General features: G+C 59.3%; 4 protein-coding genes and 4 non-coding genes across 10 annotated transcripts; all 8 read left to right on the top strand.

Moving 5' to 3' along the window:
• Positions 1–10: 10 nt before the first annotated feature.
• SENP3 (SUMO specific peptidase 3) lies at positions 11–8,151 on the top strand. The gene is made up of 11 exons (XM_032322644.1): positions 11–297; positions 1,171–1,897; positions 2,675–2,914; positions 3,001–3,112; positions 3,634–3,781; positions 3,892–3,939; positions 4,527–4,604; positions 6,702–6,839; positions 6,999–7,082; positions 7,180–7,230; positions 7,618–8,151. The coding sequence occupies exons 2-11, from the start codon at positions 1,183–1,185 to the stop codon at positions 7,726–7,728; spliced, it is 1,725 nt and encodes a 574-aa protein (XP_032178535.1). The 5' UTR covers positions 11–297; positions 1,171–1,182; the 3' UTR covers positions 7,729–8,151.
• Positions 8,152–8,850: 699 nt separating this feature from the next.
• Positions 8,851–14,569, top strand: EIF4A1 (eukaryotic translation initiation factor 4A1). Of its 2 annotated transcripts, none has more exons than XM_032322645.1 (11): positions 8,851–8,952; positions 10,248–10,296; positions 10,700–10,832; positions 11,274–11,413; positions 12,433–12,601; positions 12,871–12,980; positions 13,186–13,329; positions 13,408–13,545; positions 13,640–13,729; positions 13,981–14,060; positions 14,168–14,569. In XM_032322645.1, the coding sequence occupies exons 1-11, from the start codon at positions 8,930–8,932 to the stop codon at positions 14,310–14,312; spliced, it is 1,221 nt and encodes a 406-aa protein (XP_032178536.1). In that variant the 5' UTR covers positions 8,851–8,929; the 3' UTR covers positions 14,313–14,569. The 2 variants fall into 2 exon arrangements, with proteins under 2 accessions (XP_032178536.1, XP_032178537.1); XM_032322646.1 differs by lacking the exon at positions 8,851–8,952 and adding an exon at positions 9,625–9,649.
• LOC116578615 lies at positions 10,867–11,000 on the top strand. The gene has a single exon (XR_004280982.1). It is a non-coding gene; the product is annotated as a small nucleolar RNA SNORA48 (small nucleolar RNA).
• On the top strand, positions 11,738–11,882 carry LOC116578616. Its single transcript, XR_004280983.1, has one exon. It is a non-coding gene; the product is annotated as a small nucleolar RNA SNORA48 (small nucleolar RNA).
• On the top strand, positions 12,649–12,780 carry LOC116578625. Its single transcript, XR_004280992.1, has one exon. It is a non-coding gene; the product is annotated as a small nucleolar RNA SNORD10 (small nucleolar RNA).
• LOC116578599 lies at positions 13,771–13,912 on the top strand. The gene has a single exon (XR_004280966.1). It is a non-coding gene; the product is annotated as a small nucleolar RNA SNORA67 (small nucleolar RNA).
• A 1,127-nt stretch (positions 14,570–15,696) lies between the features above and the next one.
• Positions 15,697–17,734, top strand: CD68 (CD68 molecule). Its single transcript, XM_032322647.1, has 6 exons — positions 15,697–15,846; positions 15,922–16,343; positions 16,506–16,625; positions 16,749–16,821; positions 16,924–17,094; positions 17,392–17,734. Exons 1-6 carry the CDS (start codon positions 15,801–15,803, stop codon positions 17,523–17,525), a joined length of 966 nt encoding a protein of 321 aa, XP_032178538.1. The 5' UTR covers positions 15,697–15,800; the 3' UTR covers positions 17,526–17,734.
• A 1,539-nt stretch (positions 17,735–19,273) lies between these two features.
• MPDU1 (mannose-P-dolichol utilization defect 1) lies at positions 19,274–22,856 on the top strand. Of its 2 annotated transcripts, XM_032322650.1 has the most exons (7): positions 19,276–19,441; positions 20,773–20,838; positions 21,021–21,153; positions 21,452–21,537; positions 21,658–21,776; positions 21,911–22,021; positions 22,135–22,372. In XM_032322650.1, the coding sequence occupies exons 1-7, from the start codon at positions 19,339–19,341 to the stop codon at positions 22,255–22,257; spliced, it is 741 nt and encodes a 246-aa protein (XP_032178541.1). In that variant the 5' UTR covers positions 19,276–19,338; the 3' UTR covers positions 22,258–22,372. The 2 variants fall into 2 exon arrangements, with proteins under 2 accessions (XP_032178539.1, XP_032178541.1); XM_032322648.1 differs by lacking the exon at positions 21,658–21,776 and having other exon boundaries at positions 19,274–19,441; positions 22,135–22,856.
• Positions 22,857–22,902: the final 46 nt, after the last annotated feature.

Here is a 22,902-nt window from a genome sequence, read left to right on the forward strand (position 1 = left end):
CGTGCGCCGCCAGCGCCGGTGGGCCTGGGGCTCGCGGGAGGGGAAGGAGGAGAAGGAGGAGGAGGAGGAGGGGGAGGCGGTAGAGGTGGAGGCTGAAGCAGAGCAGGAGGCGGCCGCGGCGGGGCGGCTCGGCGGCGCGGCGCGCGGCCCAGGAGCGTTGGAATCCTGAATTGAGAGGGCTGCGCCTGAAGACAGCAGGAGTGGCGGGGCCGCCACCGTCGCCGAAGAGATGAGCCGGGAAGCTTGAGGCCGGAGACGCCCGCCCTCGGGCCCGTCCGCCCGGCTTCCCTGCTCCCGGTGAGGACGCCCCCTACCCTTCCCCCAGCTCTGCCGCGGCCTCTCCCAATTCGGGACCTCATTCCCACCTAACGGGGCCCAGGAGGTCCTCGAAGGGGCTTCTTAAGGCCCTCGGGCGCCGAACTGTCCTGAGCTTGGAGGACCGAACCGGCGTGGGACGCATTCTGGCCCCCGGGAACGGAGCCGGAGAGGGGGCTGGGCCAACCAGCTCACGCGGCTCAGTTCTGTCCCGGCGCCCTGATTCGGCCGCCTAAGCACTGATCGGGTTCTCTTTCAGTTTCCTTGAACATTCTTCCGTTTTCGTTAGATTTTACTCCTGAGCCATAGCCCTGGGATCCCCATTACCTCCTGAGACCTCCTGATTTGACTTGAGCATGCCCATCCCCTCCCCGCCCCAGCCCCCCATTCATTCCGAGGTGATAGAGAACTCTGTTCCCACTCCAGACCACGGTTTCCTTGTGGAAGTTGTGTCCTCCTTGGTTGTCTCTGTATCACCTCAGGGTTCTAGGGCTGAGCCATGCCCCTCGTTAGGTGCTCAATTAGGATACTCTTGGTGGTCTTAAGTAGAGAAGTAGAGTCTGGAAGTACTAGGTTTAAGCTGGGGATCTCAGAAATAAGCTTCCAGACGCTTGCTGGTTAGCCATAGTCTCTTTGCTTCTGTCTGGCTGGGGGACGGATGATGACATGGACTCTAACGGGCTCCTTGTGGACCGTGTTAACCGAACAGATCGGCAGTCTGTAGGAGTTTAGCGGTTTTTTCCTCTCTCCTTAGATTGTTCGCATCTGATTCCAGTGATGGCGCGCTGAGGAAGAGAGGCAAGATCTTGGGGTTCAGGGTGTTTGGATCCTGACACTCTGACCATTGTTTTACAGGGCTACTGGAAGATGAAAGAGACTATACAAGGGACCGGGTCTTGGGGGCCTGAGCCTCCTGGACCTGGCATAGCCCCAGCTTACTCAAGTCCCAGGCGGGAGCGTGTGCGTTGGCCCCCACCCCCCAAACCCCGACTCAAATCAGGTGGAGGGTTTGGGCCAGATCCTGGGTCAGGGACCACAGCGCCAGCCAGACGCCTCCCTGTCCCTCGGCCCTCTTTTGATGCCTCAGCTAGTGAAGAGGAGGAAGAAGAAGAGGAGGATGAGGATGAAGATGAGGAAGAGGAAGTGGCAGCTTGGAGGCTGCCCCCCAGATGGGGTCAGCTGGGAGCTTCCCAGCGGCCTCGTCCTCCCCGCCCTACTCATCGAAAAACCTGCTCCCAGCGCCGCCGCCGAGCCATGAGAGCCTTCCGGATGCTGCTGTACTCGAAAAGCACCTCGCTGACATTCCACTGGAAGTTTTGGCGGCGCCACCGGGGCCGGCGGCGGAGCCTCGCACACCCCAAGAACCATCTTTCACCCCAGGAAGGGGGTGCGACACCGCAGGTGCCATCCCCCTGCTGTCGTTTTGACTCCCCACGGGGGCCACCTCCACCCCGGCTGGGTCTGCTAGGTGCTCTCATGGCTGAGGATGGGGTGAGAGGGTCTCCACCGATGTCCTCTGGGCCCCCAGTGGAGGAAGATGGATTACGGTGGACTCCAAAGTCTCCTCTGGACCCTGACTCTGGTAAGGTGGGAGTGGGTGGAGGGAGGGGCTGGGGAGGATCCGGAGCCTCTTGCGGTGGCGACCCTTGGGCCTAAAGCTAGTGGGACGGCAGAGTGAGGGGTGTCCAGAAGAGCTGTGAAATGTCTTAAGCTCCACTCTGAGCAGTAACCAAGTCTGGGGAGGTAGTCGAGGCTGGGATACAGAGTCCCCGAGTGGGTGTTCTGTGTAGGGATGAGAAAGGTAGGACGTGTGGTTCACAAAAGCCAAGACAGCCTTACACGCTTGAAATCCCTCTTCATTTGCCCTTTCAGAATAAAGGGGCATGTCCGTTTGTGAAGGGTACCACTCTCCCGGTGGTGGCGTGGGATTTCTCTGAGTAGTGGACCGTGCCACCTGTAGTGGGGGACACTCTCGCTCAGAATGTTTCTTTCGGGGATGGGACTCTCAACCAAACAATTTCCAGCTGTGTTTTTACGAATCGCTGGAGTATTGAACGTGTGCAGGCATCCTACTAGGCACCAGGTCCATAGTGGTGGTAAATATCTCCGAAGTTTAGATCTTGTTGAATCTTAGTCATCTTGCTTCTGCCCTGCAAGTAGTACATCTTCTTTTCTGTTCTTTTACAGCCTCAGACGTGCTCCTTTCATGCTTGAGATTCCACTCCTTAGAGTTTGTACCTGTCGGTCCCATTTTAGTTCATTTTTGTCTTAACGGCCTGGGTGCATCATTTGACCTTACCCCATTGTTCTTTGATCCAAGCAGCCTTCTCATCCCCACCCTGTTTCCCCTGTCCTGCAGGCCTCCTCTCCTGTACTCTTCCCAATGGTTTTGGGGGACCCCCCGGGCCAGAAGGGGAGCGGGGTCTGGCACCCCCTGATGCCAGCATCCTCATCAGCAATGTGTGCAGCATCGGGGACCATGTGGCCCAGGAGCTGTTTCAGGGCTCAGATCTGGGCACCGCAGAAGAGGCAGAGCGGCCCGGGGAGAAAGCCGGCCAGCACAGCCCCCTGCGGGAGGAGCATGTGACCTGCGTGCAGAGTAAGGGACCCTAGAGGGCCCAGTCTATTTGTCCCAGCCAACTCCTAAATCAGAGGCCTCACCCTCTACTCTTTCCCTCCGCTCAGGCATCTTGGATGAATTCCTTCAAACTTATGGCAGCCTCATCCCCCTCAGCACGGACGAGGTAGTAGAGAAATTAGAGGACATTTTCCAGCAGGAGTTCTCTACACCTTCCAGGTGAGGCAGAAAAGCGGTGCTCTCAGAGGAGGGCTGGGACCTGAGGGTAGGAGAGAATGCTGCCGCCTTTTCTCCCATAGGGATGTGCTTGGGGAGAGGGAGGAACGTAGGACTGAAGGGGGCAGTCTTGAGGGCAGAGTGCCAAGCCCCTGTAAACTGACTGCTTTGGGGCAGGTCTTTACCTGAGGCCCTGAAATACTGCGTATACCTGATAGTACTGTGCCTCTTTCTGCGGACTGGGCCTTTAGCAGGTCCTCAAAAGGACACAGGACCCAAGAAAAGGTTTAGTTTTTGTTTGTTTGAAGTAGGCTCCGTGCTCGGTGTGGAGCCCGGTGTGGGGCTTGAACTCAGGACCCTGAGAACAAGGTCTGAGCTGAGATCAAGAGTCAGACGCTCAACCCACTGGGCCTCACAGGCGCCCCAGAAAGGATTAGCATAGGTTGTTGCTCTGGGCAGTAGAAGGGATTTCCATTTGCCCCAGCGCCCTGTCTCTTGTGTGACTCCACTCTTGGCCGCCTCAGGAAGGGCCTGGTGCTGCAGCTGATCCAGTCATACCAGCGGATGCCAGGCAACGCTATGGTGAGGGGCTTCCGGGTGGCCTACAAGCGGCACGTGCTGACCATGGATGACCTGGGCACCTTATATGGACAGAACTGGCTCAACGACCAGGTGAGGAGCCGTGGGGACACGGGCCCCAAAGGGGATTTGGGGAGTAGGGTGTCTGGGGCCCTCTGGGGGCTGCACCCTGCATGGCATGCTGCCTCCGGTCTTCTCCCCAGGTGATGAACATGTACGGAGACCTGGTCATGGACACGGTCCCGGAGAAGGTAGGCCTCGCCTGCCCCAGAAGAACGGCTGCGGTTCTAAGCAGCCTTTTCAGTCCCTTTTACTGCTTTACCCGTGAAGACGATCTTTGTTTTTGGGGAGGTAGTAGAAGGCAGTGTGTTAAATTCAAATCTGTTTTTTTTTTATTTTTTATTTTTTAAGATTTATTTGAGAGAGAAAGAGAGAGAGAGAGAATGGTGGTGGGGGAGGGGAAGAGAATCTCAAGCAGAATCCATGCTGTGTGTGGAGCCCAGGGAGGGGGTCGCTCTGTTGACCCCCGAGGTCACACCGGAGCTGAGACCAAGAGTTGGAAGCTTGAGCAACTGGGCCATTGAGGCGCCCCTCAAATCTTTAACCTCGATCCTGAACTTGCCTATTCTTCTCCCCAGCGGGAGGTGGTTTTCCCCTGGGGCTATAGGCTAAGATAAGGCTGAAAAGGATTGGTTTTTGACGCCCAGTGGTCAGGAGTGGAGGTGGTTGAAACTGGCCCTTGGAGCCTTAGTGAAATGGAGCCGCGCGGGCAAAGGAGACCGGGCAGGAGGGCCCAAGCTCTTCCAGCTCCAGCCGCTCTCTTGTATCCCTGGCACAGGTGCATTTCTTCAACAGTTTCTTCTACGATAAGCTCCGTACCAAGGGTTACGATGGAGTGAAAAGGTGGACCAAAAACGTGAGTTACCACTTCACACCCATGTGTGTAAAGCCTTGCCTAGAGAGGAATAGGGTTCTGTTTTCTAGAACCCCTTCCTCAAGCTTGTTCACTCAGTCTCTCGAATACAGTCTTGTCGCCGGTAGGCCGTTTGGGGGAGTACTAATGAAGGCACAAGGACTCAGTGGTTTTTTTTTTTTTTTTTTTAAGAATTTATTTATTTATTTGACAGACAGAGATCACAAGTAGGCAGAGAGGCAGGCAGAGAGAGAGGAGGAAGCAGGCTCCCCGCGGAACAGAGAGCCCGATGCGGGACTTGATCCCAGGACCCTGGGATCATGACCTAAGCCAAAGGCAGAGGCTTTAACCCACTGAGCCACCCAGGCGCCCGGATTCAGTGTTAAATAAGGACAATTTCTTGCCTTTATGGAGTAGGAGTAAATAAGCAAGTAAAATTTCAGCTGGTGCTGGGTGCTGGGTGCTGTGATTAACATACAAGGGTAACACAGTAGCACAGGAGGTGGATCCTTAAGATGGGGAGGTCTGGGAAGGCCTCTCTGCTGAGACTCGGGTGATGAGGGGGATGCTGTGTGCAGAGCTGGGGAAAAGCGGTCCAGGCAGAGGAGCAGCAAGTACACGGGACTGAAGGCGAGAAGGGGCATTGGAGGCACCGGGGGGGTTTCCTGTGTGGTTGGAGCATAGTGAGTGGAGGGAATAGGGGAAGACATTCGGTCAGAGTTGATCGCATGAGGATGGGGGAGCAGATCTTACTTTATGCGCCTCGAGAAGCCACTGAAAAATTTTAAGGAGGCCGGGAAATCCTTCACGTTTTGAACTCCTGTTTCATGAAGATTAGAAGCGGGCAAGAGGAGAAGCGGACAGACTAGGAGGGGAGTATGGAAGCCCAGATGGGACACGTGGGCCAGAGGGCCAAGAGCAAAGGTAGAAGTAGCTTTCTCTAGGACAGGTTTTGCATTTAGAGCTGATAGTACTTTCTGACGGGTTGGGCATGGGAATGAAGAAAAGCTAGGAATCGGGGAGGCCCGGGTTGGTAGTAGAAGTTACTGGGGAAAAGAACAGGGAGCGCGTTTGGTGAGGGGGGAGAAGAGTTCCTTTCTCTCCTCCAGTTAGTTTCCCTGCCCTGCGGTTCGAAGGCTAGGAAATCTCTACAGGGAGGTGGTAGTAACCACTGGCTCCAGCATTCTTTAGTCCCCAGGTTCAGGGGCTTACAACTCCGTGAGCTGGCAGCCTGCTTCTCCTAGTAGAGATGGGGTGATGCCCAGTGTGAAGAATTTGGCCTTCTGCATTCTTGTGCTTGAATCCCACCTGGGTCCTTTTTCCCGTGACCTACAGCAAGTTGCCTTCCTCTGCTGAGGTGCATTTACCTCATTGTTCGGTTGATTGTTAACAACCCCCGCGGAGGATTGTGTGTTAACGGGCCGACCCTCCGCTGGGAAGCGTGCAGTTGTTAGTGTATTGTGGGTGTTAACTGATTGAACCCTCATGACACACAGAGGAGGTACATGCCGTTATTTTTAGCGTTTCGTTTCTCGCATTGGAGAACAGAGGTATAGAGAGTTACTGCGTAGCTTGCCCATGGTCACAAGCTAGTGAATGGAGGAGCTGGGTGTAAGCCCTGGAGTCTGGCTCCAGAATCCTGAGCCTGGGTTAATAGCTGCTCAGCCCTAGTATCTTTAAAGATTTTATTTGACAGAGAGATCACAAGTAGGCAGAGAGGAGGAAGCAGGCTCCCCACCCGGCAGAGAGCCCGACGCGGGGCTCGATCCCAGGACCCTGAGATCACGACCTGAGCCAAAGGCAGAGGCTTCATCCACTGAGCCACCCAGGTGCCCCAACCCTGCTACCTTTAACGTGGGGAAAGTACCTGGCCATCCTGGGCTCTCCAGTGTGTTTACTGATAGGACCTCCTTCAACCTGCCTTCTTCCTCCCGCCAGAATCCACATATGCTGAGCCCTGCCTTAGAGTGGAGGCGCCGGGCCTTGTGCTCGGCCATTTGGCTGTTTGTCTGCACCTCCACTCCTCTCTAGAACCCTCATGGCAATAGGCAGGACTTCCGTGCTGTCTGACCTGACCTCCAGCACTGCCCCCCACCTTAGGTGGACATCTTCAATAAGGAGCTCCTGCTAATCCCCATCCACCTGGAGGTGCACTGGTCCCTCATCTCTGTTGACGTGAGGCGGCGCACCATCACGTATTTCGACTCGCAGCGCACCCTAAACCGCCGCTGCCCAAAGGTTTGAGAGGGAAGGGGTACAGATGGGAAGAACGTGGGGAGGAGATCCAGTGGCAAGGCATTCCGGGCAGGAGGGCGGGCTTGGGGCCTGGGACTGCCATACCCTAGGTTCATTTGGCAAACATAGGGCATCACTTCCTTCTTTTTTCTGTCTCTGCAGCATATTGCCAAGTATCTACAGGCAGAGGCAGTGAAGAAAGACCGGCTGGATTTCCACCAGGGCTGGAAAGGTTATTTCAAAATGGTAAGTGTCTAGGGGGTGCGTGGTATGGGGTCATGAGAGAGGTGTGATAGGAAACAGTTGAAGCCACACGCCTAGGAGTCTTCTTTTTATTCTCTAGAATGTGGCCCGGCAGAATAATGACAGTGACTGCGGTGCCTTTGTGTTACAGGTAAGTAGGCAGCAGCTGGGCTGACAGTTGGGGAAGGAGGTGGGGAGGCCCTCTGGCCCCCGCGATCTGGCTCATAGGCACTTGAGAAGCAGGGACTAACCTCGTGTGTTAGAATGCAGAGATGCAGACATTGTTGGTGTTCTCATGGCTTCCCGTCCCACGTTGGGACTGGGTTTCTTGGTCCTTGCTCTCTGGCTCTCATGTAGTTGTTTCCCAGCTTTCAGTGCTCGAACAGGCTTAGAGTCAGGCTTTTCTTGTCTGTGATATGTGGAAGTTCTTGGATAGGCCCACTGAGCTGGATCTGGCTTCGGGAAGCACAGAGCCCAGGTCCTGGCTTGGAGGGCTGCTCAACGGCCGGTTCTCACAGCCTGCTTTCTTAACACCCAGTACTGCAAGCACCTGGCCCTGTCTCAGCCATTCAGCTTCACCCAGCAGGACATGCCCAAACTTCGCCGGCAGATCTACAAGGAGCTGTGTCACTGCAAACTCACTGTGTGAGCGTCGTATCCCAGGCCTCAAGCCCATTGGTCAATGGGCATGGGGACGTGGGGGACCCTTCCTTCCCGAGAAACTCCAGTTCCTCTCTTGCCTCTCCCCTTCCCAGTTCCCTATGGTTTTTCATATTTAAATGTTTTAATTGATTTCTGTATTTTTTTTTCTTTGAGAGAATACTTGTTGATTTTTGATGTTCAAGGGGTGGCCATGGAACAGCCTTTTCTCCCTCTGCTAGGGAGTAGTTTGGCCTTGTGGCCTGGGTGGGGCGGTCATCCCCCTTCCGTGTGCAGGGGCGGGGGCAGGAAAATGTGTGCTGGGGTGGTGGGCGGGCAAAGGGAGTGTGCCTGCCAGATCTTCAAACTTTGTTTTATACGTATATATAAACGCCACGGTCCTGCTCTGCTCAATAAAGGATCCTTTGGAGATGCGTCGTGCTGGTCTTCCTTCTGGCAGGCTCGGGTTTAACAGGCTCTGTTAACCGCCAATCGGGGGTGCTGAGACCCCCGCGGCCCTGCCTTCCGTCGCGGGCTCGGGCAGAGACGAAGTCCCCCGGCGGGGAGGCCGGGGCTGCAGGGGGCCGCGCGCGACCTCAGGGATGGGGGAGCTTCGCGGCAGCACCTCCAGGCGCGCGGGGGCTCCCCATCCCCGCCCGGAGCCGGCAGCGCGCCTCCGGTTTCCACCGTCCCCCGCACACTCGCAGCGGTTCGGGGCGGGGTCTGGGCTACCTTTGCGGCAGGAGACGACAAACTAAACCGTGGGTCCGGCGCGCATCGGCAGCGGAGGCAAAGGGAAGCAGCTGTCTCGGGAGCCCGGAAGTCCCTGGAGGCTGAAGCCTCGCCCCTCGCGCGCGATAGGGCCGGCCAGGCCATATGACCTGGGCGCTCTCGCCTCCGCACGTGTAGGGGCGCTGGGCCCCAAGATGGCTGCCAGGCCTCGAGGCCTGACTCCCGTATGTCACTTCCGTACCGGCGAGAAAGGCGGGCCCCGCAGCCAATGGGGCTGCGGGGCGGGGCCTCGCCTGGATAGGCGTTCAGGTTGTCCAATGGTGGTGGCGTGCCGGAGAGCCTGCGAACTAACGTCACGCCGAGTCGCGGAGCGCCGACAGGCGGGGCCGAGGCGGCCAAGCCAATGCGATGGCTGGGGCGGGGTCGGGCGCTCTATAAGTTGTCGATAGGCGGGCACTCCGCCCTAGTTTCTAAGGATCATGTCTGCGAGTCAGGATTCCCGGTAAGAAACCCTTTTGCAAAAGGTCGGGGCTGCTCGCCCTGCCGTTTCCTTCCGAGGGCCCCGTGGGGTGGGGGGTGGGGGGTGGGGGTCAGCCGAGCCCCACCGCCCCGGACCTCCAAACCCCCACCCCCCGCCCGGGGTTACGCGGGACAGCCACGCCGGGAGGCCCGGTCCCGGGGGTCGAGGGGGCAGGGCCGGGGCCTGACCGGCGAGCGCGGACGGCCCGGCGTGCGAGGCCCGCCGGGAGGCCGATCCCCCCACCCCACCCCCGCGACGCGGCACTGCGCCCGAGCGCCAGGCGGGGTCGCGACCCGGCGTGGGGGACGGCGGCGGCGGCCGCCAGCGCGCGTGGCCCGGGCTGGCGGGTGCGGACGCCTCTCCGGCGGAGGGAGGGCTCGCGCGCGCTCGGGGTTCCGGGGGCCTCCGACGGGACCACTCGCCGGAGCGAGGGGCGCCCGGGTGCTCTGAGCCGGGCGCTCGGTCGCGCGGAGAGCCGGGGCGGGGCGGAGGAAGCCGGCCGTTCAGTGTGCTGGTTTTCTTGACGGCCAGGACCGAGCCTGACCCCGAGGAGCGGCCGCGTGAGGCACCGGGAGCCTACCCGGCGCCGGGCGGGCGGGTCCATTTTGCCGCACAAGCCGGGCAATTGGCAAACTGCGGATGGGCAGGTCCACTTTCCTTCGGGGGTGAGCGGCCTGAGGTATGGGAGGGCGACGCCATTTCGCGACGGGGGCGGGCGGGCTGTGGATTGTTTGTGGCGGGGGGAGACGCCACCGGGTGGTCGAGGGAGCGAGCACATGGCGGCCCGAGGGGCTCCCCTCCCCCAGCCCGCTTGGCTTCTGAGTGTTGTGCAATCTCCCCCTTCGCTAGCTCGGCTGGGGCTCATTGTGCGCGAGGCCGCCACCGCCCGCGGCCTCCCACATCCGGGCACCGCGAGGGGGGGAGCCGGGCTGGAGAGGGTGGGGGAGGGCGCGGGCGGAGTGACGTGGGGGGAAGGGGATGTCCTCCCCTTGCAGCCGGGAGGTGAGGGGCGGGACTTCCGGCGCGTCGGGGCCGCCGAGGGGGAGGCGCACGCGCTCGGGCTCTGAGCGACCCGGCCCGGGACACGTGGGCCCGGGAGCGCGGACCCCGTTCTGGACCCGGGAGCGCGGCTGCGTTCTGACTCGGTGAAGGAAGCCTGTGTCCCCCGGGAGCTGGTGGGGTCCGCGCGGGAGTGGAGGCCGACGGCGTGGTGCGGGCCAGCCGGCCGCGGGGAGGGTTTCTCAGCGTCTCAGTGGGCTTCTGCTTTCCGCCAACAGATCCAGAGACAATGGCCCCGATGGGATGGAGCCCGAAGGCGTCATCGAGGTGAGCTTGGAACTCCTGCGCCGCTGTCCCTGTTTCTGGGAAAGACGATCTCCACCAGTGCCCCATGGTTCTCCGGAGCGCGGTTGTCCCCTTCGCTAGTAGACCTGCCCCGCCTCCGCTCCAGTCCTGATTCCTTTCCGGAGATTCGTTCTAAGTATCTGCGTCCCGGAGCTCGGATAGCAGTCCGTTCGGTCTAAGTCCTGTCTTGCACGGTCTGCTCTCTGGTTTACTAGTGGCCTGGTGTCGTCCGGGGATTTCCTGGGCCCTGAGTTCGGGACCCACCTGGCCTCCCTGGTGGGCGGAGAAGCGGGGGCTGTGGCGCTCTCAGTGAGGACGAGGTCTGCTCTTCCGCGCTGGAAGACAGCGTGGTCTTTCCTACCACTGGAAACACTCTGTCCCACAGAGCAACTGGAATGAGATCGTTGACAGCTTTGACGACATGAACCTCTCTGAGTCCCTTCTCCGTGGCATCTACGCCTATGGTTTTGAGAAGCCTTCTGCCATCCAGCAGCGAGCCATTCTTCCTTGTATCAAGGGTGAGTGCGCTCGGCCCCAGCACAGGTTCTGGACTGTCCCTGACCTGGGTAGAGCGGCACCTGGTTGGTGGTGCTTGTTTCATATCAGTCAGGGACAGAGCAACTCCTTGTTCATCCCAGCTCGGCTTTTGGTCTGTGCCATGTCTGGTTCATGCCCTGGACACAACGATTGCCGGTGTGATCTCAGTAAGGTGGTGTTTTAGGCAGTTCGTGATTGTTCATATTTGTGTTTCTAGGCCGGCTCAGTGCGGTACTGAGGGAGTTAGTGATCTGGTCTAGTTCACGCTGTTGCACGTGGGCGCTGAACAGCGCCAGAGTGAAGTCTGAAGCACTTCACGCTCACCCCGCAGCTCTGTGGGGTGCTCGCTGATGGGGCAGAGACCTGAAAGGGCTGATCCTGAGAGGTACGAACTCATTTCCGATTCTTGCTGCTCTGTTTAGGTTATGATGTGATCGCTCAAGCCCAATCTGGGACTGGGAAAACAGCCACTTTCGCCATATCGATTCTGCAACAGATTGAATTAGATCTAAAGGCCACACAGGCCTTGGTCCTGGCGCCCACTAGAGAGCTGGCTCAGCAGGTGAGCATGTCGCTTTCTTCTCTCTTCCCCTGAGGGGCTGCTTTGGGAATGCTCAGCATCATCAGAAAACGGGGAGAGGTGTGCTCCCCGCGAATCACTGCTCATTAGAAGTGAAGCATGGTCTGGGGGGGATGGCTGAAAGGGTCAGTGCGTGAGGTGAGGAAATAAACCAGGGCTCCGGGATATCTGGAGCCTCTCAGGGTTAATTATAAGCCCTCTCTTGCCCAAACACAATAAGCATTATTTTCTCCACCCATTTCCTGAGTCAAATGAAAAGGTGGAGCCTGGCTGGCCAGGCAGGTTTGGTGGCTGTTTGATGAACAGAGCCCCTGGCGATGGGCAGAGAGACACCTCGGCAGTGGTGGTGCGCTCCTATCAGCTGGGGGCAGAGTGGACGCACAGCCCTTTGTTGATCCTAGCTTGATGCCTGGTTTGGTGACCAGAGCTGTTTCATGCCTGGAGCACATAAAACCCTTGTGGTAGACTGTTTCCCTGGCTCCTGGAGGAGAGGGTCAGAAACTGTGATCTCTTCAGTAGGAAAGTTGGGTGAAGTCAGGGTGATTCTATGCTGACTGAATAAAGGTATGGTACTGCAAACTAGGGAGAGTTCTAGAAGAACTCCAGAAAGACCTTCTTGTGTGTGCAGAAGACACTTTTTTATAGAGACTGCACATGCCCCCAGCACAGGTCGTGTGGCCAGAGTTCGCTAGGACGCAGGTGGATGTCCTGTTCCTAAGACTGGTGGCTATGAGACCTGACGAAATGGGTCCTTGGTGGCTTAGGAAGAAGGGGGTTACTGTGAACCCTTGTGTTCATAGGAGCCAGACGCAGCTCAGACCCTGAGCCTGCCATTTAAAAGCGCAGCGTGATCTTAAATGAAGCGTCTGCCCGTTCCTTGTCTGAGCAGTGAGTTTAACAGCACCCTGTCTGGGTTGGAGAGCAAGCGTTATATCCCAACCGTCTCTGATGTGACCTGGCTCTGGTGCGGCTCACATATGGGCACTTGTCTCTGGGTCTAGATACAGAAGGTAGTCATGGCACTGGGAGACTACATGGGCGCCTCCTGCCACGCCTGCATTGGGGGGACCAACGTGCGTGCCGAGGTCCAGAAGCTGCAGATGGAGGCGCCGCACATCATCGTGGGCACCCCAGGCCGGGTGTTTGACATGTTGAATCGCAGATACCTGTGTGAGTCCTGTCCCCCCTCCACAGAACCCCCTGCGCCGTGCTGCGCTGCTCTGTGATGAGCCCATGCGTGTCATCTGAGCCCGCTTCCCGTCCTGAGCCTGGGGGAGTGTTTTGCTCCTTGGGGCTGCCGGCTGGCTGAGCGGGTCGCGGGTGGAGGATCAACCTTGTCTTCTGAGAGCAGAGCTCTTGTCTCTTCCCTGTTCCTCATTGGGAAATTGAAGTCTTCTGTCATTCCCTTATTCTGGTCTGCTGGTGTTTTCTCTCGGTAGCTCCCAAGTACATCAAGATGTTCGTACTGGACGAAGCCGATGAGATGCTGAGCCGCGGCTTCAAGGACCAGATCTATGACATATTCCAGAAGCTCAACAGCAACACCCAGGTGAGCGGCAGCTGTCCGAACTCCTGCCACAGAGGTGAGGCTGCCTTTGTGTGACGTGTGCTTGGGGTGACAGCAGGGGTGCCATCGAGAACTCTGGCATCTCCCCTTCAGCTGTCCTGGGCACTGGCTTCCTTGCAGGTGGTCTGCGGGAAGGGGGGCGAGCATCGTGAAGGCCCCCCACCCCGAGGCTGCTGTTTTGTGTTAGGTGGTTTTGCTGTCTGCCACGATGCCTTCCGACGTGCTCGAGGTGACCAAGAAGTTCATGAGGGACCCTATCCGGATCCTGGTCAAGAAGGAGGAGCTGACCCTGGAGGGCATCCGCCAGTTCTACATCAATGTGGAGCGAGAGGTGGGGCCCGGCACAGGAGGCGGGCCGGCGGGGTGCGGTTGGGTATAGCCCCTGACTGGTCTCCCCTCCCCCTCCCAGGAGTGGAAGCTGGACACGCTGTGCGACTTGTATGAGACCCTGACCATCACGCAGGCGGTCATATTCATCAACACCCGGAGGAAGGTGGACTGGCTCACTGAGAAGATGCACGCTCGGGACTTCACTGTGTCCGCCATGGTGCGTGCCCCTGGAGTGTCCGCGCCTTACAGCTAGCTGCTCCCCTGCACCCGCGGGCCCGTGACACGCGTCCTCCCCTCTGTTTCCGTTCTAGCATGGAGACATGGACCAAAAGGAACGAGACGTTATCATGAGGGAGTTCCGCTCGGGCTCCAGCAGAGTGCTGATCACGACCGACCTGCTGGTGAGTGTGGATGGCCCCTGGGCAGGGAGGAAGAAGGGAAAGTCCAAGCTGATTCCCTCTCCAGGGGGCCCACCCGTGCCCCTCTTCCGGAAAGTAGCAACTTGGAAGATGATCTGGCATGCCTGAGGCTGCTCAGGGACAGGGCACGTCTGTTCCTTTGCCTGCCTTTGGCCGCCTACACTCATTCCCATCCCTCTGGCCTGATTGTGTCCCCTCGCGCTCGTGCTGACCCGTACTCTCCCCTGACCTAGGCCAGAGGCATCGATGTGCAGCAGGTTTCCTTAGTCATCAACTATGACCTTCCCACCAACAGGGAAAACTACATCCACAGGTAAGCGTAGATGTGGAATGTTCCCACAAATTGCCCTGAGCTAAAGTTCTTTCCTCCTCCCTTTTTGTTGTCCTCCCTCACACTGAGATGTCCTTGTTTCCCACCAGAATCGGTCGTGGGGGACGATTTGGCCGTAAGGGTGTGGCTATTAACATGGTGACAGAAGAAGACAAGAGGACTCTCCGAGACATCGAGACATTCTACAACACCTCCATTGAGGAGATGCCCCTCAATGTCGCTGACCTCATCTGAGGGGCTGTCCTGCTACTTAGGCCCCCCAGGGTTCAGTCTGGGGGGCTGAAGAGTAGTAGGAGGGGGGAGGGAAGGGAGCCAAGGGATGGACATCTTGTCATTTTTTTTTTCTTTTTTTTTTCTTTGAATAAATGTCACTTTTTGAGGCAAAAGAAGGAACCGTGAACATTTTAGACCCCCTTTTCTTTGGGGCAGGCTCTTGCTCCAGGCGTCGTCTCTTCTCCCAGAAACACTAATCTGTCCGTAACCTAGTCAACCTCCAAACCCCAGAGGCTCTCCCCCACCCCAGCTGAATGCCTCTGAGCATCCAAGGGGCCACAGTGTCACTCAGCCTCATTTGCTGGACCAAATCTGGAGAATCCCTGAGTTCACTGACTGGGGATTGTCCCCAGGTGGGGGGAGCAGGGGAGGAAAAATGGTAGCCATTTTTACATTGTTTTGTATAGTATTTATTGATTCAGGAAACAAAACACAAAATTCTGAATAAAATGACTTGCAAACTGCCTGTTTGGGCTTCTCATTTCTTGCCTCCCCTTCCTTCCCACCTGTTACTGGCACATCTCTGGCTGTGCCCCCCACCTCCCAGCCAGTAGTCATTACCCTTCCAAATTATCCTTGGATTGCTTTTTTCCCCCACCTCCCTTCTGATCAGAAAGTGGTCCCATTCACTGGATGGGACACTGCTCTGTTATGGGCTGGACGCCAGGCGCCAGCAGCATCATAAGCACCTCACGTGTCTCAGCCAAGAGGAAGTGACAGAAACCCTTCCCAGGGCGCCTGGGTGGCTCAGTGGGTTAAGCCTCTGCCTTTCTGCTTGGCAGGGGGTTGGCTCCACCCTGCCTGGCCTACTTGTGATCTGTCAAAATCAATTTTTTTTTTTTAAGATTTTATTTATTTGACAGAGATCACAAGTAGGCAGAGAGGCAGGCAGAGAGAGAGGAGGAGGAAGCAGGCTCCCTGCTGAGCAGAGAGCCCGATGTCGGACTCGATCCCAAGACCCTGAGATCATGACCTGAGCCGAAGGCAGCGGCTTAACCCACCGAGCCACCCAGGCGCCCCTGATCTGTCAAAATCTTAAAAAAATTACCCTTTCCCAACCCCTTGGCTTGCATACCCTATTTCTGGGGAACATTGGGGTATGTGTCCCCACTGGTTTTGTAATCCCTTGGGACCTCCGGCAGACTTCCATAACGTTGTTCCCTGGGGAACAGCTGCCCACAGACTCCCATCTATGTGTGACCTTTTGAAGGCTGGTGGCACCCACTGGGGAAGCCAAGGCAACCCCCTCACTCAATGACAAAGGTCAGTGACTCAGGGATCTGTGGCTGGGGCTGAGGTGCCTGAGTCAGGCTGGGGGTGGACCGCCGGAGTTACAGGAAGTCAAAATCCTAATTCCTCCTTTTCCAACCGGAGGCAGAAGGCGAGGGTTGAGCAAGCAGTGGGTCCAGACAAACCTGACCTGGACTGCCTGGGTGAGGCCCGTCTGTCATGAGGCTTGCTGTGCTCCTCTTGGGGGCCTTGGGGCTGCTGGCAGGTAAGAGGCCTGAGGGGAGGGGGCCCCGGGAGGAGCCTGCCTGAGGGCTGCTGACCAGTCTTGCTCTGCTGAAAGCCCAGGGGACGGGGAACGACTGTCCTCATAAGAAGTCGGCCACTCTGCTGCCGTCCTTCACGGTGACCCCGACGGCCACAGAAAGCACAGCAAGCCCTGGGACCACGAGCCACAGAACCACCACGGCAGGTGCCACCAGCCAAGAACCCACAACAGCCACTCACAAGCCCCCGACCACCCCCAGCCACGGAAACACCACGGTTCACCCAACGATAAGCAACAGCACCACCGCCAGCCCCAACACCTCCACCAGCTCCCCCCACCCAGGGCCACCGTCCCCTCCGCCCCCACCCCCCAGTCCCAGCCCGGGGCCCCAGGAGGCCATAGGAGACTACACTTGGACCAATGGCTCCCAGCCCTGCGTCCGGCTCCAAGCCCAGATTCAGATTGGAGTCGTGTACCCAACCCAGGGCGGAGGAAAGGTAACACCAAGAGACGGCGGAGGACCAGAGGGACAGGGGCGCGAGGCCCCTGGCTGCGGGGCAGAAGGGGACACACGGTGGGGGGGGGTGGCGTGCAGAGGACAAGGAGCCTTGGACGGCGCGACCGTGTTCTCACAGCACGCTCATCTTAACTTCTGCAAGGCCTGGGGCATCTCGGTCCTGAACCCCAACAAGACCAAGCCGCAGGGGCGCTGTGAGGGCGCCCACCCCCGTCTGCTGCTCTCGTTCCCTTCCGGACAGCTCAGCTTCGGATTCGAGCAGGTACCTTGCCCTCATCCCCGCCCCCGCGAGCCCTCCTCCCACCCAGCCCTCACTGCGCTCCTGACTCCGGCCGAGGCTGCCGCTGTCCCCAGCCGCCCTGAGCCTTCCTGGTCACCTCCCCAGGACCCACGGCAGGGCGCGGTCTACCTGAGCTCCGTGGCTCTGGAGTACAACGTGTCCTTTCCTCGGGCAGCGCGTGAGTAACCGCCCCCTTGCCGCGGGCCCTGGACGTCCAGGCTCCTGAAGGGACAGCAGCCGGGGACAGGGACAGAGAGCTGACCCTTCCTCGCTCTTCCAGAATGGACCTTCTCGGGTCAGAATTCATCCCTTCGAGCTCTCCAAGCACCCCTGGGCCAGAGCTTCAGCTGCAGAAATGCGAGTGTCGCCCTGGCACCGTCTCTGCGCCTTGACTTGCTTGGGCTGAAGCTGCAGGCTGCTCAGCTGCCTTTCTCAGGGGCCTTTGGGCCAAGTAAGACCCCTCCTTCCCCCCCCCCCCCCGCCGCCTCGGACAGCCCCCCTGCCCCGGGCCCAGAACCCTCCTTCCTACACCCCGAACTTCCCTTCCTCTCTCAGGCCTGCCGTGGCTCTAAGGCAACTGTCCCACTTCCTCTGCAAAACTCTGGCCGCCCCCCCCTTTTGTTTAGGGCCCAGAGTCTTCTAGGGGAGCTACGCGCCAGCCTCCCACTTGCCAGCGTGCCCCCCGCAGCCTTCTCCCTCCTGGGCCTGGCCTCCACCGTGATTCCTGCCCGCCCTCCCTCTCTGCCAGGTTTCTCCTGTCCCAGCGACCAGTTCAACCTGCTGCCCGTTATCATCGGTTTGGTAGCACTGGGCCTCCTCGCCCTGGTGCTGGTTACATTCTGCGTGGTTCGGAGAGGCCCACCCTCCTACCAGGCCCTCTGAGTATCTGTCCCAACACCAGAGGACACCACAGGGCCCGCGGTTCTTCCCACTCAACCGACTCGGAAACAAAAGTTGTCTTCCCTCTCCGACTTCAGGGTCACCAACAAGAGCAGAGTTAATGCCACGTGGAGGAGTGGAGGAAGATGTTCGTTAGATTTGACCTGTTTCTCCTCTCCCAGCCCCAGAATAATAAAACCTGCTCGAACCTCTGCCCTCAGTTTCCCCTTTCTTATCAGGATTAAAAGCCGCTGACGGTCGCTCACACTCCTTTCTGCGCAGTCCAGGACTGAGGCTCAGGCAGCCAGACCATCAGGTCACAAGTGACCACATGCCCTCATGGGTTCAGCCCCCCAAAGCCTGGCACAGCTGGTGTCGCCCCCTCCTGGCCCCCCTGCCTCCTCTTCTCTCTCCGGGGCTTCTGGCTGCTCCAGCGACCCCTGTCCTCCAAACCAGTTTTGCAGTCACAGGTGAAGCAGGTAGCAACGGGCCAATGAGTGTGGGTGGGAAGGTCACACCTGGGTCATTTCCTTTCCAAGGGCTGTGTGGGACCTCCTTAGCAACAAGAACCTCTGCGCTGCCCGCCGCTGTCAGGGGAGGGTTGCACAGGCCGATCAAACCCTCCCGCACCAGGGATGCTCCTATCCCAGCTGCGGCAGCAGTGGGTACTCTGACCTCCACCCACAATCACCTTCGGTGCTCCCCCAGTAACAGAATACCTCCAGCCAGGGCCCCACACCCCCAGCCCCATGCGGTGTACCTTGTGGGAGCCGGCGGCCGCCCCAGGCCGGTCGCCCACCCCAGGCCGGTTGCCCCACTTCACAGGAGCCCCCGGTGCAATCGCCGGGGGGCCAGAACCGGGCCCTTCCAGCTGCAGAGGTCCTATAAGGCCGGAAACCTGTCCCACTGCGAGCAGCCCCACCACCGCGTCCCCGGACATCCGGGGTGACCTTGCTGATTGTGGCAAAGAACGGCCGCTCGAGAGCGTGATCCGTGCGGGGGGCGCCAGGCCCACCTCCCCCAGTATGGCTGGGAGCCCGAGTCCCAGTGCGGGGGGCGGAGGACATCGCTCCGCGGTGCTGGGGGGTCGTCCACGCTGGCCTTTCCCAAGGGGCGCTGCTGGGTCCGGGGCCTCGCTGGTGCGCTCGCTCGGCACGCGGCCGCAGAGGGCGCAGGGGTCGGTGGGGTGGGAGGGAACCCTCGGGTCCCGGGGCTCGCCTTCTTCCCCTGCTGCCTTCTCACCGTCCCGGCCCAGCAGCTACGGGCGCACCCAACCGCCAAGGCCCAGGGCGAGCCGGGGGAGGTGGAACAAGGGCCTGCGTGCAGCTTGGCGCCTCCGGGGGGCTGCCTGCCGCAGGCTGTCCTGCTCCCGCCGGCGCCCCTCGCTCTGGAGACGCCGAAACAACAGGAGACAGGGAACCACGGCGCCCCCACCCAACGCCCTTCGGGAGACTCAAGTGCCTTCACTCTCAACTTCGAACAACGTGGAGTCGACCGGGGGCGGACAAGATGGCGCCGCACAGCAGGCGCGGAGCAAGGCAAGAGGCTCCGTGTTACCTCCGATGGAAGCGTAAACAAAGGCGCGATAGGTGGAATTGCGCAGGCGCACAGCCCGAGGCCACCGTGAAATTCGAACAGGGAGGGTGCGACCGAAACGTGGTCTCTCTGTGAAACCTATTTCACGCTGCTGAAGGTGGAGGGGGCGGGGGGGGCGGGGAAAGAAAGAGCGGGGACCAGGGAGGGCGGAAGCCCAGAACGCGCATGCGCAGGGTCGGTCAATGGCGGCTCGGAGACGGGCGGAAGCTAGTTTTGCAACATGGCGGCCGAAGCAGACGGCCCGCTTAAACGGGCGCTGGTACCGCTTCTCTTACCTGAGAAATGCTACGACCAAATTTTCGTCCACTGGGACTTGCTTCACGGTGAGCTTTATTCGGCCTCCTATCAAAGCTCTGCTCGAGCGCCCTCGGCCATCAGTGGCGCGGGACTGCGGCCCAAGCGGCGGCCTCCCCTGCCGGGCTGAGCCGGGCGGAAGTCCCTGCGGAGGGGGCGGAAGTGTCTCGGCCTCCATAGACTGGGGCTCCCCTTGTATGGGCGGGCCGCGGCCGGGAGGGGTCGGCGGGCGGCGGCGGCGGAAATACTTCTTTATGAGCTTGAGAGTTGGGAAGACTCGAGGAGCGCGAAGCAGAGTCACAGCCTGACTATATGTCGTTCCGGTTTCCAGTAGTTCGATAGGATCCCGGGGTCCTGGGATGGATCCCCGCGCCGGGGAGCCTGCTCCTCTCTCTCCGTCTGCCGTTCCCCCTGCTCCTGCTTTATCTGTCAAACAAATAAAATCTTTAAAAAGATGAAAAAGGAGGAGTAGACCTTGAGCAGGTGGCGCTTGCTTCAAGGCCTCTGAGTCTGGGCTCCAGGGGCACTTCCAGGGGCGCCTCTAACCCTCCACGTTTGCTCATGGGCTGAGCCTGGGGTAATCCCGCAGTGCCTTGTCTGCGAGGCAGGCCCCCACGAAGCCCACTGCAGACGTCAGTTCCCGTGGGAGACCGGCCCATCCTGCCCTTGTCCCTTCCTGGTCCCCCACTGTGTGCTCCCGGGACCCGACTGGATCGAGCTCCTTGGGCTACAGAAGGTGTGGGCCAGGGCCTACCTGAAGGGTAACGTGAGGTCCCTGAACAGGGGACCAGGGACAAGGGCTCAGGAATGAGTGGGTCGGGAGACAGCTGGAGTGGATCGCCTGAGTTGCCCAGATGAGGCGAATGAAGGATCTGTGGACTCCTGGGCATTGCTCAGCTTTGCACAGGGAAGCGACAGAGACTCTTGGAAGTCACACCAAGAAGTTTTTTTCTCCCACATTTTTTATTTGACGGAGAGCGCGTGCATATACAAGCAGGGGAAGCCGCAGGGAGAGGAAAAGGGAAAAGCAGGGAGACCAACGTGGGGCTGGATCCCAGGACCCCGACCTGAGCCAAAGGCAAATGCTTAACCCACTGAGCCACCCAGGCGCCCCCACACCAAGCAGTTTAGCTGTAATCCGCAGGGTCAAGCCTGTTTTGGAAAGTCAGCTGACAGTGATAGGATTTGGAGCAGGAAGGCCCAGGCCTTTTGCACCCGCCACCAGACAGCCCCAGGCTTCCCTGTGCGGCTCTGTCCAGGTCTTAAGGAGCCCGCTGCATTGTGAACAGCCTTTAGCCCTGGGCCCTGGGCAGGGTTCGAGAGGCGTTCCTTCTGTTTACTCTTTTTTTTCTCTTCTCAGTCCCCTGCCTCAAGATCCTGCTCAGCAAAGGCCTGGGTCTGGGCATTGTGGCTGGGTCACTGCTGGGTACGTACCTTGTACCTGATCTTCTTTCCCTGCTGTCGGGCGGAGGGCTGAGATGCCAGAAACTGGGTGGGTCCCTTAACCGGAAGTGGAGGTTCAGGCTTCCCAGCCTGCTGCCTGGCTGGGGTGGTATGCTCCCGAGGGATGCACACCCCTCATCCTTGGCCTTCTCTTCCTGTCTCTAGTAAAACTGCCGCAGGTGTTTAAAATCCTGAGAGCCAAGAGTGCCGAAGGGTTGAGCCTTCAGTCAGTAACGCTAGAACTAGTGGCACTGACAGGGACCATGGTCTACAGCATCACCAACAACTTCCCATTCAGGTGAGGGAGTCCAGCCTTGGTCCCCAAGGGTGAATGTCCACACGTCTGGGGCGGGGGTAGGGCAAGGCAGGTAAAAGGGTGGCAAAGCTTCAGCCCTCCTGGAAATCTGGCCGTCTTCGGTGGTCAAGACGAGAAGAGAGCACGCCATGGATGGCCAGGACCTAGACGGAGTCTGTCAGGCAGGGGCTGAGGGACGGGGAGTCATCAGTGAACTGCGGCCCCAGGTGGAGGGGCCATGGAGGCTCTCCCCGCCTCTTTCCAGGCCCGCCTTTCTTCCTCCCAACTCTTGACTCTGCAGCTCTTGGGGAGAAGCCCTGTTCCTGATGTTCCAGACTATCACCATCTGCTTCCTGGTCCTGCACTACAGAGGACAGACCGTGCAAGGTGCTGGGGGTTCAGCCGAGAGCAGGCTGTGGCTCTAGCGGGCCCTGTGGGGCACTCCGGCCTGGGGAAGCCCAAGTACTGGAGAGGCTCAGTGGGACTCCTTACCTCCCTGACCCCCAGGTGTCACCTTCCTAGCAAGTTACGCCCTGGTACTGCTGCTGCTGCTGTCCCCGCTGACGCCCCTGGCCCTCATCACCCTGCTCCAGGCCTCCAACATGCCTGCGGTGGTCGTGGGGAGGGTGAGGACTGGGAGGAAAGGAAGGGTGCAGGGCGGGAGCCCCACGTGTGGGGGTGCAGGTGGACCAGGAGGGGCCGGCAGCTCTGTGACGGACATGGGGAGAATTCAGATGTCACCATTCACCGTCTCCCCCAGCTGCTCCAGGCTGCCACCAACTACCGGAACGGACACACGGGCCAGCTCTCAGCCATCACCGTCTTTCTGCTGTTTGCAGGGTCCTTGGCCAGAATCTTCACCTCTATTCAGGTGAGCGCTTCTTCTGCCCTCCAGGGGGCACTAGAGCCCTGCCCTTGCGTAGCAGCGGGCTTGAAGCGGCTCCTTCCCTGAACACTTTCTGGGTCCCCGTCGGTGTTGCGCAGGAGACGGGAGACCCTCTCATGGCGGGCACCTTCGTGGTCTCTTCTCTCTGCAACGGCCTCATCGCCGGCCAGCTCCTCTTCTACTGGAACGCAAAGGCCGGCCACGGGAAGAAAGAGCAGTAGGGCGGAGCTGGTTCCTGGAGCGTGTTCCAGGTCTCTTCCAGTTGTCCCCCCAGCCTCGGGGTTGTTCCCATCCGGACCAGCCTGCTTGTGGGACCTCTTCTCATTCTTCATTCCTCTGCGGCTGTGACAGCCTTGAGCCAGGGTTTTGGTGGGAATGTGTATCCTTTGAAGGGATGGGCGTCGGGATTTTCAGGCTGACACTTTGCACGGCGCCGCGCATGTACTATTAACTCATTTAATCCTTCGCACACTTCTCCAGCAGCAACCCCCAGGTATTTAGGTATCTCTGGGGCCGAAGTCGGCCCTGCGCTCCCCCAGTGGCCCTGGAGAGCAGAGTCTGCCGATGGATGGCATCTGGGGGCCTGGGGCTGCTGCCTCCCTCCCCGAACCTGGTTGGGACGGCCTCCAGGACCCCAGTGCTGGCTGGGGGTGGGGCGGGGGGGGGGGGATGGAGAGTGACTCAGGCAGGGCCGCAGGGTGGGGTGAGACAGTTCCTGCTCTGGCAGGTCCAGGCGGAAGGGAGCGGAGACTGCTGGTTCCTGCTGCAGTGAGGGGGGAACAGACACGGGGCAATAAAGACGCCGAGACATGGTTTAATTGTAAAAACTGTGTTCATCCTACAAAAAAAGTGTGTTATGGGGGGGA

Source organism: Mustela erminea, chromosome 18 (assembly GCF_009829155.1).
Source record: "Mustela erminea isolate mMusErm1 chromosome 18, mMusErm1.Pri, whole genome shotgun sequence".
NCBI classification, from domain to species: domain Eukaryota; kingdom Metazoa; phylum Chordata; class Mammalia; order Carnivora; family Mustelidae; genus Mustela; species Mustela erminea.